Source organism: Dromaius novaehollandiae, chromosome 1 (genome assembly GCF_036370855.1).
Source record: "Dromaius novaehollandiae isolate bDroNov1 chromosome 1, bDroNov1.hap1, whole genome shotgun sequence".
In the NCBI taxonomy this organism is placed as follows: Eukaryota; Metazoa; Chordata; class Aves; order Casuariiformes; family Dromaiidae; genus Dromaius; species Dromaius novaehollandiae.
The window spans coordinates 120,521,023-120,542,785 of NC_088098.1; the positions used below are offsets into that span (position 1 = coordinate 120,521,023).

The following is a 21,763-nucleotide window of genomic DNA, read 5'->3' on the forward strand; positions in this document are numbered from 1 at the left end:
AGGTAAGTCTCTAAATAGATTCCATCACTATGTTGCACTTGTCTTCATCAGGTAGAAGAGAAAAACAACTCCTTCACCTTGAACTCATGTATCAGTGGAAAAAAGTTCACACTTTTTTTTCTCAGGTTACAGAGCTGATGTAGGAAATATACTGTGCTTACTGTGTACTTCATATTTTCCTTATTGTGCTAAGCAGCTTATTTTTAGCTGTAGTGCCTCAATACTGGAAAAGAAGATTTGTTCCTTGATCATAAATTTTACCTTGCCGTTTGGTGTTTAACACAACATTCATGTACTGCAGGTGATGACTAGCCTCTATTTTAAGGGATTCTTGTAAACAATTATTTAACAAAGTATTTGTATTCTGTAGCTAAAGGCTTCTCTGTAAGCCAAGACTTTGTCACTCAAATCTTCAGGATTAGTCAAATCAGCAACAAATTTGCAAATTGGGTCAACAGTGCTAATTAAGGCACCTTAATACTGAAAGAACAGTATCATTGTTAGTACTTTATTTCTTGTAAATGTGCAGGGAGCTGGGGAGACCATATCTACTCTATCAGCAAAGCCATAGAGGTTTGTGTCTTTTGTAGTAAATGTGCAATAGGCTTGGGGAGAGACTCAGGCTGTTGACTTAGATGCCCACGTGAAAAAATCCTAAATCAAAAATGTGCCTTATATAGTGGTATTTATACAGTCTTTGGGCCTCTCTGGGTAACAGCTGGTCTGCGCTGCCTAATACTTTCTCCTTTAGGCAGTAGGTCAGTGAGAGGTATGTTTCTGCAAATTGTAAGAGACCTGACTGAAGTTTGTAGATATTTCCTATTCAAGCACCAGTGCTATATTATTTCTTCCAAGAATGAATTCCATTGTCAGAGGATGCAGGTAAATGGTTTGTCTACTAAATCGATCGAGCACTTGGGAAGCACAGCATTATTAAAATATCGCCCAATTAATAACTATTCTTTTCTCAGGTCCAATAGTTTAGGAGGAAAGGGAGCAAAAAAAGAGGCATTTTAGCTGAGGCTATTACCAAGATTTAAAATTATAATAACAGAAATCTATTTTTAATAAAGTCTGCTACTGTAATGTTTATTGCAGTTAAGAATAATTGTTATGATAATTCAATTTGTGGCTAATATTTTTGAAACAAGAGAAACCTTATTAGAAAATTTTTTCAACTTCTACAATTACCTATTGTTATCTTACATTGCAAACTCTTTTATGGCACAGTGGGAGGTAGGAACAGGGTATATTTCTTTCTAATTTTTGTCCCACCCAGTTTCTGAATGCAAGATTTGAGTGACAGTTTTGGAGGACAAAGGACTGACTCATTTATCATCTTATCAGGTAAACCTTGGGTAACAATTGTTGAAACTTCTGAATATTAATACGACAATGTGCCTCAATCTTGATCTGAAAGGACCTAGTCTACTGTTGAGATGATTACCCAGCACACCAATCCCTTGAGGACTTGATCTTGCTAAACAAACTCCCAGTTAGTGACAACTGCGGTGATGGGAACAATAGTAATAAAATAATTGTCCCAAACTTTTTGGAGCTTTGATGTTGAGAAAGATATTAGATGCAATGCTAACAATACATTGATATGACTTTTATACCATGAAGAACATTAACACTGCAGCGATTTTAGGAACTGGACACTTTCTTTTCTAAAGGGTCTGATTCATCCCCATTGTTTAAAATACTACTGTACTATCTCTGCTTCTCCAGTTTTCTCTTCAAGATGCTTCCTAGGTCACATCACCATCCTAGTGGCTTACTGAGCAGGGTCATCCATCTCCAGCGGGTCACCTGCAAGACCTGCTGAGATCGGGTCTGCCAGCTCAGTGAAGTCCACAAAAATCTGCATGCTGCTCTTTGCCTGTAGATCTGCAGGAAGTCATGTTTTCCAGTGCAGTGAGGGGCAGGGAGATTCCACTAGCCTCCACCTTCATGCCTTCCTGTAGATGGATCTCCATCCATGCCTTCGCATTTGGGAAGCTAAGGAAAAGATGTTGTTAGGCAGCAATTTTATTTTGATCTGCCATTCAAAACGTGTGATTCACAGTTATTATAAAAGTAAAATAATGATGATTCCATTGATGCAGAAACAAAAACCTACAAATAATCTGATCTCTTTCCAAAAATCTGGCTATGGTGTTGTAAAGATCAGAAAATGATACTGCTTAAGACATACTTTAAAAACACTGAATCTGAGAATCCATATAAATCTTATTTCTCCCCTTCCATTTCTGGTAGCTGTGACTTTTCAAAAGTTGAAGAACAATGCAACTCCTGAAACTCCTTGAATATTTTGTGTTGCAGACTCTCTAATACCACCTTCTCTATATACTTGAAAGTGTTGGCCTGGGTCAAGACAATGATGCAGTAACTTCAACTGAGATGTACAGATGTGTACTACAACATAATATGTTTGGCAGTCTGAATTTTAGAATAATAACCGTGCCAAATATTCAGATGATTCTGAAGTGCTGGTCCATGTCTCAGATTTAGTATGCCAAAATCAGTTTGTTTCCGCATTTTCTAGTTGCTGTTATATTAGGTATAATTGGTCTTTTTTTCTTTCTAGAAGTGTCATTATACTTCTAGTTTTCATAGTTTTCATGGCAAAATCCTTGCTTTCTTTTGCATCCACGTTTGAGGTGACTTCATGAAACTGCTTCTTGTGTAGACTACATTTCAGGAAAAAGATAGAAGAAGAAATCCAGAAAAAGTCAGAAGCAGTTCTAAATGCCACCTCAATGAGTATCTGCGATACAAGCTGACTGGGTGGGAAAAGGACTATTAAAAGACTTACAGTGGGCTAGAATATGAGGCGGTCATCTACTATGCATTATTAATTACAGAATTAGGGCTGTATGCAATATATAGAAGTTCTGAAAAGACAGTCCTAATTCATAGTTATAGTACTAGAAATCATCAATTTCTAAGCTTGCCTAGACATCTGATGAACCATCCAAATTTAATTCCAGCTGATGAGGTGGCTAAAGACACAAATGTTTTTATTCTATTTCTGAATGAAAGTGAGAGGGAAGTTGGGAACATTACATCAGGTTGATTTCACCCCCCAGAATACAAGTCATTGAATCTGGATGACAACTTTTTTCCTCCAACCAAAAAGTACTCAGATTCCCTACTCCTAATCAGTAACTACCTCAGTGTGGAGTAACCTGAAGTCTCAAATGCTACCTTTTGGATAAAGCAGATAATTCAATTGGCAGGCTTGACCCTACAGATGCAAAACAGTCCTGTGAGATGCTAAGGAAAAGCGAGGAAACTGTCAAGTAACACAAGTCAGGAAGACCTCAGAAGCTCATAGGAAGGCCTTCTGAAAGCAGGCTTCAGCTGGTCTAACATTTTGCTTGCTTATAGGCAAACCATTATGGTAGCAACAAGCTGTGGCCTTACCTTTGGGTAGTCCCATTTTTCCAAATGTCTCATTTTTCCAAATAAATCTTTGTTACAATCTATCTGAGACTCTTTTATGATTGTTGGGGATCAGTTTTGAAAAATAAATACTATTTTTTGTAGACTCCTAAACCTTTATTGCAACCACAGAAGTTACAGCAGATAGCATTAAGGAAGCTAGATTTAAAAGTGAGGTCAGAAATTAGATAGGAGGAGGCATAGATTATTGAAAGTGACATTATACAAGAAAGAGATCGAGCAGGGGAAAAGAAGAGACAGGCACCGTGAAAACAGACAGGTAAAAGTGTCTTGAAAAAAAACCCTGAATTCAAAGAAGAATAAAGACAGGCTGAAGAAGCACAGTCAGTCTATCTTAGATGTTCTCATCTGCTTCATCTAAATGGTTTAACTTTATTATTTCTTCTCTATATTCCCAGATGTACAGATAACTTTGAATTATTATATTTGAATTATTAATAACTTCTATAGAATTTCAGAAGTTGTGGGTAAAAGAAGAAATATGCCCCTTAAGTCTTTCCTCACTGATTTGAACACTAATAATACTGGTTTGTCTGCTAATACTGAAGATTATTTCTACCCATATGGTTTTTTTTAAAGCTCTCCAAAAAGTATCCTTTAAGAACATATCACTCAAAATTTATGGGCCAACATTCAAGTTGCTCCACTGGAACATTAAATTTTCTTCCAAGATATTGAAACTATTTATTAGGTTCATGGTATAGTTCATCTCCTTACTGCAAAGAGAAGTTAAAGCCAATCAGGAGGAACAGGTACAAATTCAAGCCATTTTAACTAACAGAGCTAAAGATGGCTACAAATCTGCAATTTGCTAAAGGGGCTATGATGATGTCCTAATCCCAGGAGCTTTTAAGCTAAGAGCAGAGATTGAATTAAGTGCTGTATGCTTTCAAGATCATCATTATATCAAATATATTAGAATATAATCAAATACTACATAAGCATAAATAATGTATTTGGGAGCATCAAAGAAAGAGAGTAACCTATTTGTTTAAGAAATAGTAAAAAACATTTGTTGACTAACTGGAAGGAGATGACTGCAATTTTGACTTACCTGTCAATATGGATGCTTCCTTTTAGCAGAGCAAGTACAAATATTCACCTTACTTTTTTAGAGATAGAGATGAAAATTATTTCTATCTGTATCTATTTCTACAGCTCCTGGGTTTGTGATTCTATTCTGTGACTACCCAGGAATCAGTCATATCTCTCACTGTATTATTTCCTACTTATTTTCCCCCTTATCTATCTGTGTGGTGAAGTAATTTCCTGCCTTGTCTATTATAACTTTCTACCTTCTGCATGGCCTTGATCTTTTCATGTTCTTCTTTTAGCCTTTTCTTGCGAAATCCTTTATACCTTTTTTCAATGTTGGGTCCTGCTTTTGAATGACCTTTTCCGATACCACTGGCTATCTTCCATTCCTCTGTGCTCAGAACAACCATTTTTCCACTGATGCTGTATATTAAACAAAAGACCATGCTCCACTCGCTACTGTTTTTTACATATATAAGTAGTGCTGACTGTTTTCTGTGTATATAAGTAGCCCCACACACTGTGGCAAATGTATGTACTAGATATAAAAATTTATCATAATAAACTGTATCACGTTTACAGCAAGCAAACATAGTTGTGTCTTTTTCCTATTTGAATACTTCTCCACAATGTCATATCATGTATTCTCTAATACAGAATGGCAAATCTTCTGAGAAGAGTTTATAACACATTTGTACTCAGAGCCTCACAAATAATCTATTTATGCTATTGGATATAAGAGTATCACTAGAAATAGCATTCTTTGGGAACCAGAAATTTGATTGACCCAAAAGGTGAAATGTCCCTCAAGCATCTTCAGTAAATAAGAAGCTGGGGTGGATTTAGATTTGTTTAAAGGTAGAATGCTCCACACCCTTTGAACTACTGTATTGTTCTATTTTTCTCCATTTTTATCTCCACCCTGCCCTGGTAATCCTATCTTGATATTCGGAGATGTCAAAGACAGAACATACAACTCAACAACATCACTAAAAGGATATTACATCTTCTACAAGCTACAAAGCAGAAAGGATAGTACGTTTTCTACAACTTGTCTTCATGAAGCATTCTGCTAGTAAGCCTTTGCTCTCAGGCAGAAAGTATTGCTGTAAGACAGATTTTGTTAGTGGGTGGCTTGAGTTGGAGACGGGCATATGTATCCCCATATGGTCCTATTTAGCCCAAAAGGGTCTATTACCCGATGGCTGCAGAGGAATAGATTTGATGGCCTAAGTGGTTCCTTTCTGTTCTTAAATTTCAAGTTCTTTCTCTTTCTGTGTATGGGAGAATAGACTTACTCAACTACAGTATAAGCTAGGATGAAAGACAGCTATCACTGTTAGTAGTTACAGGATACACTGAGCACCTTCTTTCTTCCTTGTGATATTCCCTCTCCTGTTAACTAACTAACATGGTGCAAAAAGTTCACCCCAAAGATCAAAATGTTACCTCTATCTTCTTACCTGGCCGATGAGCCTTTGGAACTGCCATGTTCATCACTCGCCCTCCATCCTGAGGTTTGGGGGGGGATGCAGTAAACCTGCAAATCCCTGATTCTGATGGCGTACTTGAGGTCAGACTGTCTGTGTAGTCATTAGTCCCTGCCGTTAACTGTTCCGACGACGTGTCTGATATGAAGCATTCAGTAATGGTGAACTTGGCATGTCTCAGCTGCTCTTCCATTTTTGCATGCTCATATGCTCTTGCTAGCTCTTCGTATGTTGAGGAGGCACTTTCTGTGGAGACCATGCTGCTTCTTGCTCGATCTAAATACAGACATAAGTAATGGAAGAAAGAAAAAACCTGCACAATCCTTTTTGGAAGAAAAGCTATGAATGTGACAGTGTTTCTTAATGATATGCAGGAATCTTGAAATTACCAAGGTGATTTAAATGAATCTGCTTCACTATAGATGCTTGCAAAACTTTTAGTTTGGTCAGTTACTTGATAATTATGGATAATCTAAAGTACAGTCCTATTCTGCTAGCAGTGTTAAGTGACTCAGCATTAACTTGGGTTTTTACAAGAAATAACCTTTAATCCATGAAAAAATGTGACTACTTCTTACAAAAAAAATCATTTTCTTAAAAACAAAATGCTTTTAAAATGTTAGAAACCCACAAAACAGATTTAGCAAAAACAGAAACAGCTTCTTTACATTGTCCTGTTAATGCATCTCAGACATATTTCTGAGAGGTGACCTCCAGGGGAAAAAGGAGCGTCCATTTTCTGTATCTGTTCGATCTTATACCTTTCTGTTGAGAAAGCCCTGAGAATAAAAGTCAAATATAAAGGCAGTGCCTCTGAGACACTGATGTCTGGTCTAGACGCTGGGCAAAATACTAACTCATTTCATATGGAACAAATAGTCATAAGAAAGGAATATTTTTTAGCAGCTACCAGCCTGCTGTTATTCAGGTGCTTTTTGCAACGCTGCTGAAGCTAATGGGGGCTTCTTATCTGACACATAGGCTATTTTGACCTACAAACTGTTCTTTTCTGATGATGACTTTCTGAGAACGTCAATATGCCTTAAACAACTATTGTTATTCTTGAAGATGAAAATGGACACTGGTACATTAAAAAGTGTCCTGGAAATACAGCAGTGGTTTCTACACAGTTAAGGGGAAAAAGCACCGCGCTGTTACACCTGTCACACTTCTACTTCAAGGGACTGGAAGAGTGGAAGACTTTCAAAAATTCCTCAGGCAAGGGTCATGTTTCCTTACAAGATTGGTACAATTCCAGATATTATTGGTGATGTACAATAAACAGGCACACTCTAATAGCTAATTCATAAAAATTGAAATCCTATAGCAGCCAGAGGCAATTCTGTTGTTATTGCTAATCTTTATCATTTTTATTGTGTGCTAGAATCCTTGTTTCAGTTTTCATTGCACACAAAGAACAATACCCCTGCCACTTGTAAACAGGACCATGCATTATTTAAAATGACAAGTATTCCTACAGTATGCCATAACTTGCGTAAGATTTTGAGCTGGCCAAGACTTGAGCACAGTGTTTGTTCACAGGAAACATCTGTAAATCAGACCAAGACACTGTCTTTCCAAACTTCTGGTGAACTGGAAACTCCTGGAAAGCTGCATCTGCTCAGTGCTGTAAAGTGGTATCTGTAGATTTCATGGACATGCAGAGGTCCCAGTTTGCTTCATGAACCTCAGGATCTGCAGCTCCTCAGATCCCATGCCCTGGGGAGACCAGGAAGGATCTACTTGAAGACCTTAGAACTGGTGAAGGTTCATCTAAGTCCAGGATGAACTTGATGAAATCTAGTCTCATCAGAAAATTTCTAACAGCCTCTAGTTAGAACATTTGAACTTAGTTACAGCTATGAATGGCTGCAATACATTTCTAGTATGCTCAAAAACTATTGCTTTGTAACCCTCATACACTTTTGCTAAGAGATGCCAAGTTCTGCCACATATCAACCACATCAACTAGATTGAGAAATCTGAACCCCATACTATACACTTTATACCCCAAAATACACACTTTAGTTTGATTGATTCTTGGACATGTAACTTGGCTACATCTATTATGGTTGTTAGCTGGAAATTACAAACTTCTGAAGTACTTAGATTATATTGACTAGCAATCAAGTAGCATAGTATAGCTACCTTTTTGCCACAAGAAATCCTATCCTGAGCATCTTTCCATGATATAAAGCATGATATAAATATCACTTACATTAATCAGTGTGTGTCAAAGGGCAGACAGAGAGTAGGAAAATAGCTGTATTAAAATATAGGTTATGAAGCCTGCCTAAAAATTATATGTAGTTTGTCTATTAAATCACATAGCAAATCTAATTCCCTGCCCTTTCCAGTGCTCACTGGAGAATGAGAAATATAACCCCAGTGATACTTGTCTGTGAAATAAAATAACCTTGGGTGAACAAATGTTGGAACACATGCAAGTGCACCTGAAATGTAGACTGGCCATAACAAGGGTTTCTGAGATAACACTTGCTATTCATATCTGCATAGCTATCAGAGTTAACCCTTAGGGCTTCATGATCTTTATATCTAAAGAAATCAGGCCTGTCCAGCAGCATGAAGCTGGACAGAAGTATTTCTTGAGTGGCACCACTCTATGGAGACAACATGAGGAGTCTGCATCCAGCTCTGTATGGACCACTTTTTGTTCAAGCAAGGATGTATATATACTGCTCTATTTTTCCAGCTCTCCTAATTATCACTGGTTTATAACAGGATCATCTGGACTTTTCTGGAGCTTCCCAAAACTCCTATCCATACGCCATCACTGTCATTTTTTGGAGGGGGAAGGGGGCAGGGGGAGGGGATTGAATCTGTTCCTTATTGGACACAATGTTCTTTCCAAGGAACAGCAAACATCATTATCCGTAATGCTGACTATACACATATGAATCCATTATAACAGAAGAAACAGCACTTGATTCCTAATTCAATAACTTACACTAATCTTTATATTCTGTGTTCACTCATCCAGTGATGTAAGTTTCACATGATTTGATTTTACTTATTTAGTGCTGTAGTTACAATAATGAAAGCAAAGTTAGGCAGGTTCTGACACAACGTGCTACATAGTGCATGTTAAGTGATGGTTAGATGCCACTGCAATTTTAAAAGGATGAGTTCTGAAAAGATGAGAACTTCAATGTATAAATTATTGGGTGTAAGGGAAGTCAGATGCCTGTTCTTATAGAGAGAATAAACACAGTCATATTAGTTTTCGTATCAGAAGGCTAATCACACCTATTGCTTTGGCAGTTCATGTAAGTTAAGGCATAGCTTTCCCATGGGATCTCTGCTTCCCAGCCCCCCCATCAGGATAGAATACAGGCAGTTCCTCCTGATGTCAGCCAGGATTTGCTTCTGTCAGGTGTACCTTTGAATAAGATTTTACCTTTCTTCAGATTTAACCTTTACTAGATTGGCTTTGTGACTATTCCTCTGCTTAATCATTTAGTCATTTGTGTGCCATGTATTTTTTTGTCACTTGTTCAGAGTAGGACAGAAAGAGAAAGCTTTATTTTTCAGTTACAATTGCACTTATAATGTGAAGACATCAAGAACAGTCTAACGCTGAAGGCAGAAGGTATATTCAGTGTTTCTGCAGTTACCATCTAGAGGAATAAAGCCCATGTTATTTCTCAGGAAACTCGAAGCTATCTGCTACGGTATTCAGCAATATGAATGGATTTGGGCTCGAACCCTGATCCCAGATTTTCCCCTCTCTTTTTTTCTGGTTAGAAAAAACTCTTACGAACATATATTACACCATTGGGAAAAAGGAGAAGCTTACCTCATGTAGCTCAAAGCTTAAAACTGCTCTACCTTTGACTCAGGCATATTCCTGGTTGCTAATACTGCCCCTTCCTGGTCAATGCCATTTCATACAACGAATTCTCCTACCTTTTCCTTCAGATTCAGGAAGTACAGAACTTCAGCTACTAGAAAATTATGAACATATCCTTCAAAGGACTCCAGAATGCGTGTCCGGTGTGAGAAACCAAAGGCACGATATTTGTTATCATTAGAACTGTATGTACTTGTGGAGTCCCTTACAAACTGTGTATTTAAAAACTTTCCAGCAAGGAATAAATAACAGCACCTAATTTGAGAACCAAAGGAAGTAAATCAGGGAATGAGAATGTTTTTGCAGCTACCGCTGTCCCGTTTGTGCAGTGCAGCTCTGCAGAGAGCACCATACCTGTGTCCTGCGAGGGGCTGACGCTGTAGCTGTCGCTTTCCTTATCTACTGATCCTGTAGGTCTGGGGGTGGGCAGCCTCCAGTCTGTGGTGAGAGTATGAGCTGATATGGTGGGGTGAGGTCTGTTGAGGGTCCACTGACTAGCATAGCGGTTGCGAGCTGTGGGTCCGTTTTTTGCACTCCTCCTTGTGGTAGGATCTGTGATGGGTAACAGAGAGGTTCTTTGCCGCTAGGCTCTTGAACAGACAATGAAAGAAGTCCTGTAGCCACTGAAATCATTGCCAAAAAAAACTCTCCAAACATTAAAGAGCAAAAGCCAAAAACTTTGTGAAAAAAATTGAAAGGTGAAAGTGTGGTTTAGTACAAAACAGCTAGCACTTCTTTGAAATATCCTCTTTCTAATAAAACCATACATTTTAAAAAGAGTGCAAGCGAAGAGCTGAGAGACCCAGCCAACTTCTCATTGACATGTAATCCTTGCTGGTTCATTATCCCTATACTCCAAACATAACCAGTTCTCTAGCACCAAAACCACCTCAAGATCCAAAAGAGCACAAAGCGGGTAGGCCTGATCAGGGATTTCACACCACATTCCACACTATTTAGAACCTAAATTAGCAGTCTAGATGTGCCCTCAGAAACTTCTTACACCACTCACCTGCTCTCAATTTGTAAAAATACATGGGAGAGAGAGACAATAGATTGCTCAGAAATGTGTGGGTATAATTTCCTATTCTGGGCTTTTTACCAATAATTTTACCATATTAGGATATTAATCAGCTACAGATTCTGTATTTAGTTCGGCAGGTAGCCAAGATGTAAGATATAACCTATATTAGTGCCCTTAGAGTTTCAATAGTAACAGGTCTCTAATGATTTGACAGTTAGATTTTAAAAAGTTTGTAAATAAATTAAATCCCGTCAGCATTAATAAATCACCTGCTACTCAGCAATATGTTCTTTATTCCCTTAGAGATGATCTGGTGACCAAGGAAGTGAAAGTGAACTATCTACCAAAACTGACCTCTCTGATTTTGTTAATGATTAGTAATTCTTCTGTAAAAGTGAGGCTTGAATTCCCTAATAAAGCTGGTAGAATAGGAAAATCATTATTTGGCAAATAGAAAGTGACTAAAACAGCACTGAAAGATTTCTCTTCAAAGTTTCTAAAAGTATACTATTAACAACAGAGAATAAGAGCACTAGAAAGAAAAATTTCAAATCTATTCAAATGTTCTTTCACATTCAAATGGTGACATTGTCACTCTTTGAAGTGAGAGACTTTAGTAGAAGTAATTTAAAGAGAAAACAATACCTAGATAATGACTCTGAGCATTACTTCTGCATAAGCATTCCCTGTTAAGTATTCGTATCCTGTTGCTTTGAAGGAACAAGTTATTTATTTACAGATAGCAGCTATGGCCTGTTCCCTCTCCTATTTCACATCTGCCCACCACAGCAGTGGAAAAATATGAACTCAATGTCATGAATAATTGATCCTGTGAGTAGTGCAACAGACAGCAGTATCACATGAGTAAGATCCAAAAAAGCACTTGGCACAAAGTTACCAGTCTGTCAGTATAAACTGCTGATTGTACCAACTGTGGAAAGCTGGAAAGTGGCTTTGGGAATCCAGAAGTGAGCCTGCTTACCTGCCTGGAAGGAAGACAAAAAGGACAGAAAGAGGATACCGGTAGGAAAACTCAGGGCACAGTGCTGCTTCCCTTGCTGCTGCACAGTGCAGGAGGCAATGCACCTGCATGTAGACAATGCTTTTCCATAGTGTCCCCATGCCTACTTGCAGAATAGGTGCCATTGCATATGTACAACATTTACTCTTCCTGCTATACAGCAGTCGCAGTGGTTCAAACTGCCAGCAGCCTCCTAGGCAAAGGGGCTGGGCCGAAGGCTGGCCAGCCCACAAAATCCACTGCTCTGTAGTGTCCACAGCTTTTTAGGCACTGTAGCAGAGTCCAGAGGAGACTTCTGCTGCTTGAGTGGCCCCACTTTCTATGATGTTCAATCCACCCTCCTGCAGCATGCAGGAGCAGCATCCTGCAGGGGCAGGTCCAAGCTCAAACTTGTAGGGCATCACCACCTCCTTCTAGGCCAGAGACTTTCCATTCTCCAGCTTCCTAGCTTCCTTCCTTCCACTTTCCTTTTTTCTGGAAAGTGAGCTAGAACTTTGGCTCACATTTTTGATCTCACCTAGTCGAGAAGAAATTTGTTGGTCTTATTTCTAGAACATTCTTCCTTCTGATTGTTTGGAGAGGATGGCTGGACTCCAGGAGAACCTTAGGATAGTGAGTCACGAGGCTTCCACTCACAGTTTGAAAGACAACCAGGGAGCCTTCTGTCAGGACACAGGTCAGTGCTAGCCCCGCCGAGCATGTGCTGATGAGATCTACATCAGCTGTACTGCACTTGCATAAAGAACTCTATACCACATACTCCGAGAGCTCTGCTGCCCATAAGATGGAAAACAGCACACACATGGTGCCCTTGTTATTAGGGCAGCACTGCTAAAATGAAACATAGGCTTAGAGAGCTGAGGCGAACAAGAGGAAGGTGCATTCGGCACACCTCTCCTATAAATAAATATAAAATGATTAGATGACATCTTAGGGCTGTTGGGTCAATTTGACAATCCCAGGGTGCGAGAGCACTCAGAGACCCTTGGGGTGAGGTAGGGGGGGATGGGCATTTCCCCAGCCTCTGAGCCACGAGTCCCCCACAAGCAGCTGGGCATTACTTCCCTCTTAACAGAAAATAGTAGACCTTGACAAAATCCCATAGCCCAGCTTCTATTAAAAAATTAAGGTCTTAAATTCAGCGAACATTACCTAAGAGTCTTCAACCCGGCCCTGTGCCCTGTTGCAATCAGATCTTTACTGAATAGTAACATGAACGGTGGATTTGCTGTCTCCAAAGCCAGGCTGGACACAGATCATACTCTTAGACCCCAGTTTAATGTGAGGAAAGTCTATCATTGACTTCAGTGGGCTGAAGCACAGAACTGCACACAGAAAAGGGATTTGGAATGGAATATGCTGGTTCACTGAAACGCTGTCATACAGGACAACCAGGCAATTTTGTGGTGCTACCTCTTTCCTTAATAAATAGATAGGGTTTGAAAACAACAGAGTCCACTGTTTACTCAGATAACCTCAATCTACCAATATGATAAAAAGCCAGGTGATATTTTTGCTCTCACCAGGCAGGCTAGCCAGTATTTGCATGAACTGAAGGAAGGAGTAAAGAACAGTACCAGAGAGAAAACAAGTGTTGTATCTTGACTCTTCTAATTCAAATGCCATAACTGTCCATAGATGAGAAAGGCAATACATATGATGGTCATAACCCAGTCTTCAAAAAACAACTAACCATAACTTAAAACTCTCCCGGAATTAGGAAAGCAGCAAGGTCAGGACTTGAACAGCTAGTATTTAAAAAGACTAGGTGAAAATCAAGATAAAATGAAGATTTTTCAAATAATCTGTATTCCAGGTGATGCACTACTTAGCTTTCAGCATTTACATTCACTAGACTCACCAAGTAAACAACTTCTGAAACTGTCATGGAACAGAGATAATCTGATAGAGCTTAGAAATTGCAGTGAACTACAGAAAGTTAGAAAGTTAGTGAACTACACTCCTGTAATATTCCTACCTCGTAAGTATTCCTTAGATTTGGTGAATTTCTTTTCCATTTATAAAGATATGGCACATATTCATGAGAGAAATTAAGAAGAATGGATTGCATCAGTATATTTATTATAGCATTTTAATCATTACAAGAATAACTCAGCAGGAAGATATCTGGGAAAAGTAATTTACCATAATAACTAAAACTAGAAATACAACTTTTTCAGAAAAGCAATAATCAGAAATGTATTTCTGTACTGATGGAGGAGTAAGGATAGAAGACATTTTGAAATACAATAAAGATTAACCACTGAGAAAAAAATATTAGACATTAAAAGCCATTAAGCTAATTTACTCAATAAATTACAGAAATTAAAATCTAGCATGCATTTCCTGTAATGAAAGTTGAGTATGAATTATTTCAAATTACACCCACATTTCAGATGCATATGCAATTTTTTACCATATTGAATCAGTAAATGCAATTGTATAAGAAAATATTCTCTGCTGACTTAAATAGATTTCTCACAACTTTCAGACTGAAGAAAAAAAAAACATGAGAATGTAAATGCAGGAGTAGAATATTCTTTTTTTTTATAGCTTTCTCCTCTGCAGATAACATATTCACTTATATGCTTACTTGTTCCCGGACGGGCATCAGAAACATCCACCAGTGGTCCTGTAGCCTGTGACACAGATTGGTAATGTACTGTATGAGTGACAGTTAGTGACTTTTGCTTAGACGTCTCTCCAAAGTCAGCATCGGTTAGTAGAACCGTTGATCTGTCATCTATAAGTAGTAAAAAAACCCAGATATTGAGTAACAAATTTCATTTTTGTCTTCACAACATAAAATAAGTCCCCAGACTTTATTTTTAGCTGGGTTCCACCATGACAGTGGCAATCTCACAGTTTGGGAACTTCTGGTTCATTTTCCAAGTTCACAGAAAACTAAGGAATGACTGTATCTTTCATGTCTTTATTTCGTCTTATAGATCTACAACAGAGACAGGCCATTCAGTGTCCTTCCAAAAAACTCAATTGTGCATAATTATTTTTGGCCCTAACTACATCCTTCTTTTCCATTGTTTGAAAATTACCTTCTCCCCCTTCATTTTCATGGAGCTTAGCTATGCTCCTCAGCAACATACTCAATTCTTTTCTTTTTATTAGCATAATTAGTGATGTACTCAGTGATACCACCCACATCCTCCCAAAAGGAGGCTATTAGGTAATGTCTGTATCCTTCACTAGTTAGCTTTTTCCCCCACAGTCAGAACATTGCAGAATGATAGCCAAGACCCCAGAGTATTCTTAAGGACCTACTTAATTTTAAGCACCTGAGTACTCCTAGTGACAACAGTGGATTTATTCTTGTGGAACAACTAAGCCTAAGTTTAGTGCTTGCTGTTCTAGAAGCTAAAGGCTAAGTCCTACCAGCTCTCTCTGCACCAAAGAGTCCATCCTGCAACAAACCTCACCATATTAAGAAGCTCTGGGAAGCCTTATGCAAGTGATAAAAGTTTCTTGCAAACTAGTCAGTTCTGCTGATTGTGGGCTTTCCTCCAACTGCAGAAGAACAGCAGGAGATGAAACTGGACCTTGGAAAAGACTGGAAAGAAAAGGTGAGCAGTGACTCTTACTGCTGCATGGCTTTGCTGCCTATTGCTTCCCTTCAGAGTAGGATATATTCACCAAATTTCTGCACAGACCTTGCTCCCTGCGGCAAGCCAGGGCACTACCGCGTTTACTTTTTTTCAGCTGGAATCCCAGTGTTGTATTTCTTTCTCTCCAAAAAGGGATCTAGAGAGAGTATGTGGCCCACTTGACTGTAGGAGGTTTAACAGCAATAAATCTTCCACTGATTTTGTGCTAGAGAACAATTAGTTGCATGCTATCAGACTTTCTTTTGCATTCTTTGCAGTTTTTTTCATCTATTTGCGATAGCAATAAAAGCCACAAGAACTTTCCGCTATGCTATCCTGTATAGCTTTGAAATGTATTTCTAAGGGACTGGCATAAATGGGGCTTCTGCACATTTACTAGTCAGCAGAGGCTGATCCACTTCTTCTAAGCATTCCATTTTTTGTGACTTGACAAGAGACCATTAATGTGAACAGTTCTGCACAATAACATAACTAGCATTTTTTACCCAAAGAAGGCCATAAATAGAATGAGCATTATGAAATCAAATTAGTCTGTCTCTGGCAAAAGATGAGCCCTTATTCAGGTTGAGAATAAAGCCTCTTGGCAGTAAACTATGTCAAAGCCTGCCAAAGTGCCTGCTTACTCTGACTGGCTTTGTGTAGTGCAGGCTATTACCAAGGCACTGATCACATTGCTATAGTTAAGGCACTAATGGTATTTCCACTATAAACCCCTATTGCCCAGCAACTATAACTCAAAAGTAAAAACTGTCTTGAGGATGAAGCTTGGCACAAAAGACTGCATCACAGAAGCAAACTTTAGGAAGCTTGAAGCAGGATTAAAGTAAAACTGTCTGTTCTTCAGGTGAAGTGTAAGTCTCTCCTTCAAATTCACTGCTATAAACTGTGAATTGCATCCTGTGAGGCCGCCTGGCAGCAGGCGTGACAGCATAGGGGGCGAATGCAGCATGTTCCTCCCCAGTCACTGACATGGCCAGGGACCCAGAGATGCTCTGTGCTCCTCCTGGCTTGCCAAGGCTGCACCAGCCACAACTTCTCTGGGACGCTAGGTATGTTCTCCACCATCAAAGGCTGCTTCTACGCAGATTTTGATTGAAAAAAAGTCAGAAGTATAACTAGATCAATCATCCTGGAAAGTCTTGCTGCAGTGTGCACCAACATAGTCACCAGATCAGCTTATATTTTTATTCTGTTGAGATTTCAGCCATCTTGTGTTGAAATTTTTTGAAACAAACAAACCAACCCATTTTCATGACATTTCAGCTATGTGCCAGCCACACAAGAAATCTAGTTATCTGGCATATGCAATGTTTTCAATTTGAATTTTGCATAGATGCACAAAAGTTAGAAACAGACCAAACTGTTAAAATACAGAATATAATTTGAAATAAACAGGTGGATAGGATATGTAACATGTAAGTTTTAGAGGATGGCTGTTGCAAATCCTTAAATACTAAAGTTGTAGCTTCAAAATTTCATTTTCCTTTTAAATAATACTAATGATCAAACCATCGAGTCAAAGCCAATAAAGAAATCAAAATGAAAATCATAAAACTACCAGTCTTCATTTACATTTTCATCAAGCTGCTCTTTCTACCAAGTTCATTTTCCTGATGTCCTGCATTATTTTAAATATCGCACTTAGATTACTTAAGGAGGAAAATGATCCAAAAGGGAGGAAAAAAAATTCACTTTTCAAATGTGACAAATTACTTCATAGCTCTTTTTCTTGGTGTGTGAGGTGGGGGGAAAGTGGTGAAGTAAAAGAAGCCCACATAAAGTTCCTTCTACATAAATCAATGAAAATAAGCCCAGTGAGAGTTTACCAATGGTCTCCATCGTGTCCCTCTCCTCAATCAGGAGCTGTGCTCTGGGAATGTCTATGTGCATCCGCAGTGTTTGCTGCTGCTTATTAAGTGTATCTGATGTCCTGGTATTCTTGCTAAAAACAACAAAAAAAAGCAAACATTAAAATTCACCGTGGATGAAAAAGTACTTGAACACCTCTTCATTTCAAATCCATCCAGCTCAATCTAAAAATAAAATCAGAATAATCAGCAAAATTCTCATAGATTTTATTTTCCCCTCTCCAGAACAAATACATGGTATTAATTTATAGCACATTACAAGGCAGATAGATGAAGGCAGAGTGTTAGGTCTAATTCTTTTTCTGTAGGGATCTGCTGAAAATTTCTTGTGGTTTTCTTCAAGCATTGTCACATAATGAAATTGATAAAAATGCTTTGTAAGTCTGGTCTCTTCTTTCATTCCACTTGAATGTGAGTAAAGAAATATGTAATAAATGAATAAATAAATAAAAGAGGTTGGTAGGAAAATGATGTCTTGCAGTAATTTACTGTAGTCACTATTTTTTATCGGATAAATTCCAAATATCAGTGACATCGATAAATTAAAAAACAAATTAACAACTACGGATTCCATTAATACTAATAAATTGCATAAAAATAAATAAAGCTTTTAGTTCCACTGGCCTTGCAAGAGCAAGAAATTGAAAGTCTTGTTTACATTCATGGATTATTTCTAATTGATTGATGTAATATTCCAAAAAAGGAATATAAAACAATTACTGTACCATCATGCAAATTGAAACAATTTCATTTTGAAGTTTGTGTACCAGAAAATTACTTCTTAAATGAGCTGTCTACAAAAAGCAAATGGAAACAGATAGTAAAACTGAGTGCTACAATCATTTCCAGTATAGAGCTTTTACCAAAAAATCTTCAGACTGCACTAAAATTACAGGAACTTTTTGCCCCTTCACATGTAATTACTCTTTGGAAGAGATAAAATAATTACTCTTTAGAGGAGATAAAATATTTGCAAATACATGTTTATGCAGGGAGGCTAAGGAAAGTTAAGGCAAATCAGTTAATGGTCTGATCTCAATATTCACACATCAAAGAGCTTTAAAATCCAAATGGAGGTTCATTTTCTAGTGTAAAGTAGCTGTAGATCATTCAGTTTAATCCTCCTTTGGCAATGAATTATTGTTATTAATGGAATCATCAGAGGACTATTAAGCTGCTTGAGGATAAGTTCACTTCTTTCCTGAGTGAGGACCACTGCACAGCAGTTTAATGCACTTTGATGCATGTATGTTGAGACCACGTCTAGATAATTTGCCTTAGTGGACGTCTCCATGCAATCAAGACCTAAGGACCCCAGGTTTGGGAGTTCTCCTAGAGCCCCTTTTAAGAGGAATCTCCTTGTCACACAATGGTCAGCAATCCTGCCCCAAATCCAAGAGAGCCAGTAAGATCAACAAGGCACACAGGTACACCTATCTGGCAGATTCACACCTTCCGTCTTCCCCTGCACTTGCGGTCCCCAGCAGTACCGCATCTGTGCCTCTCATAGACTTTAAAGTCCCTGTCTTTACCTAGAATGTCAGGCAGTACTGTTGCCCTGATAGTACAGATGGATAGCTAAAACACATTCAAACAGCCTACAGCTGGTGCCTTGTTTAATCATTATGAAAGCAAAATATCAGGAGAGCTACCCAGGGTTGCCAGACTTGTCTCCATATACAATCAGTGGAGAGCAGTGGTCAACGTGTCTTATTAATTACATAAATTTTCAAAGACATTTAGGATCCTAAAATGCAGATAAATTCTGCAAAACCGACTTTCTTGAAGTCTCTGCACAGGTTAGATGCCACTCTTCTGTTGGTTTCCATGCAAGTTGCTGAAATGTTAAGAGAATCACAAATTGATAAGTTATATGCATCTGATATATGCCTCAACACAGACCCTCGAACAGTCAGGGTGCACTGGACTTGCCCAAGATCATACAGCAAATCTGTGATCAAATAGGAAACTGAATTTGTGGAGATCAATTAATAGTCAATAAGCCAATAGTTGTTGGATATATGCAATCACGTATGCATACAATATGTGCAATACAGAATTGAGTCCAATAACTATGCCTTTGCATCTCCTCTTCTACTCACCAGGGATGAAGGAGACGGAGTGATCACATTACATAGTTTGCTCAGAGAATTCAAACCCCAGAATCCTGGTTAGAGCTAGAAGTTTTTCTGCAGTATGAACATTCTGTATTCTTACTACTGCAAAGTATTCAACTGTACAGAAAAATTATTACGACACAGAGAGCAAGAGGACGGTTCCCTGAGTTTGTGATTGTATTACTCACCTGCAAAGACAGAATTTTGAATTCCAGTCTTTGCTCCAAGAACGGTTTAATGCAAAATATATGAAAAATCCTTCAAGGCAGAACTGAACTGCAGAACTCTGTATTCAGGAAAATTCCCTGCTAAGTCTGAGAGTTTTACTTTGTCTTGTATGATATCACTCCTCCTTCCTACTGGCCTAATTAATTATCTGCACAGCAGCATAGTGACATGGAGTGTCCAAACACAGAATAGGCACTGGCAGTAGCAAGCAGGCTGCAGCTTATTAGAATGCTATCTCTTTCTGGCTCAATGAATTTTGAATTATTTTCTGCAGACTACAATAGCTCAACTTTAAGGTGAAAGAGCCTAAAGTGCCAACAGTAATTAAGTGCCTCTTGGACTTAGCAGTGAAGCAGAGGTTTTTAGGACTGCAGTTTTGAAGTTTGGTGTCCAAGAATTTTCTAACCTAGGAAAATCCAGGCACATAAAAATATGTTGGATGAGAATTCCAATCATTAATTTTTTAAAAGGAGAAAACACGCCCACCTATATTTTCCTTAACCTACAGACAAAATTCTAAGACTTAATTAAACGTGTGCTATGGCTGCTTTTTACCCATCAGACTTTGTAACGATCTGTGTATAATATAGCTCATTCCCTATGGCTCAATAAATCTCTCAGATCCAAATTGTTAGAGACTGGCAGCCTGTCTGGGGAATGAGTCAGTATATGCTTGCTGTAGTCTTTTACTCTACCCAGGTGTCTGGTTTTGGCCACTGTGAGAGACAGATACTGGGCTATATAGACTTTTGGGTCTGACTGAGTAGAGCTTTTATTCATAGTCTGTAGATAAATATATCTTTTTTTTCCTAAAGCAAGTACAGTGTATAATGCATTTTGGAAGAGTGTGCATAGTTAAAAGAATACCCCTCTCTTTAAATAATCTTTCTAGATCTTTCATAAAAAATAAAGTTAAACCTACCAAGATGGTTATGTAAAGGGATTAAACATGGTGCCCTGTAAATCCAAAGTCATTCTGAGGGCTTGGCAGAGAGTCAGACCACCTCATTACTTCCTGATGTCTAAGCTGGTAAAAACATATGGAAGACTACATCTTGTAAATAATAGGCCAGGCAGAGGGTTATTCATGGAGAAAAGATTCCTCACCCTGTGTTCAAAATTAGAAAGCTGAGTCAATTGCTATACTAATTCACAATGAGCTATCACAAAGAAGTTAGCTGGATCTGTGCTTTGACCCAAAAGAAATATCAGAAAGCTGAACTCATACCGCAGTAGGGATTTTTATTTGCTAATTTAAGGTATCAGCAACAAGTTGTGCAGTTCCCACTAAACTGCTAACAACTGGGGCTTACCCTGCTCCCCAGACATTTGACTTGAACAGCTGAAGCCAGGGACTTTCAAAGCAAAGACTGAAGCTCCATTCTTAATCCTCTTTACACACACTCATAAAAATCTCCTTAAAGGGGAAGTTATACAAAGTTCTCCCCCTTCCCTCATTGGCTCCCTACTAAGCAGGGAATCGTATCTTTTCTGCTTTCTGTCCAATGTTTAAATGACAAGGCACAGCCTAAAACATACCCTCTTTCTTGGTATTTATATCAGCAGATTTCAGTAAAATCTAAAAGATATAAAGTATCAGGAGCTTTATATTACTATGACTTTGGAGCGGGCTTATTATCCTTTGATTATTAACATGCTAAATCTTCAGGAACATCTAGACATCCAGAGATGGCGGATGGCTGAGGTTTTGGCTGATGATATTTCACAGGTTTATCAGAAGTAACTGAGCATTTAGCCTCTGGAAAGCAGGCTCCCAAAAACAGCATCACTTTGAGACCTTTGAGGCTTCTGAAAATGTAGACCTGTATTGCCTATTTCCTCCAAAGCCCTATTTTAATAATAACTTGCCTTTTTCCTCACTTTTAGAAAAGAAATATGAAATATGAGTATTTAAAAAAACAGCAAGATATTTTGTTAAATAAATGAGAATGGGGGAAACTGACTTCATTAAATTTCAATGCTCATGAAATGAAAAGCTAAAATAAACAGTTGCAGATGAA

General features: G+C 38.3%; 1 protein-coding gene across 1 annotated transcript in view; it reads right to left on the minus strand.

Annotated features, from left to right (window-relative positions):
- The window catches only part of DSCAM (DS cell adhesion molecule), a 389,570-nt gene that overhangs the window by 11,446 nt on the left and 356,361 nt on the right, over positions 1 to 21,763 (minus strand). The window contains exons 27-30 of the mRNA XM_064525230.1: positions 17,356 to 17,471; positions 14,503 to 14,652; positions 10,219 to 10,416; positions 5,967 to 6,269 (exon numbers count right to left, since the gene is read on the minus strand). Of these exons, the coding sequence (XP_064381300.1) occupies positions 5,967 to 6,269; positions 10,219 to 10,416; positions 14,503 to 14,652; positions 17,356 to 17,471 (767 nt within the window). The remainder of the gene's footprint in view (positions 1 to 5,966; positions 6,270 to 10,218; positions 10,417 to 14,502; positions 14,653 to 17,355; positions 17,472 to 21,763) is intronic.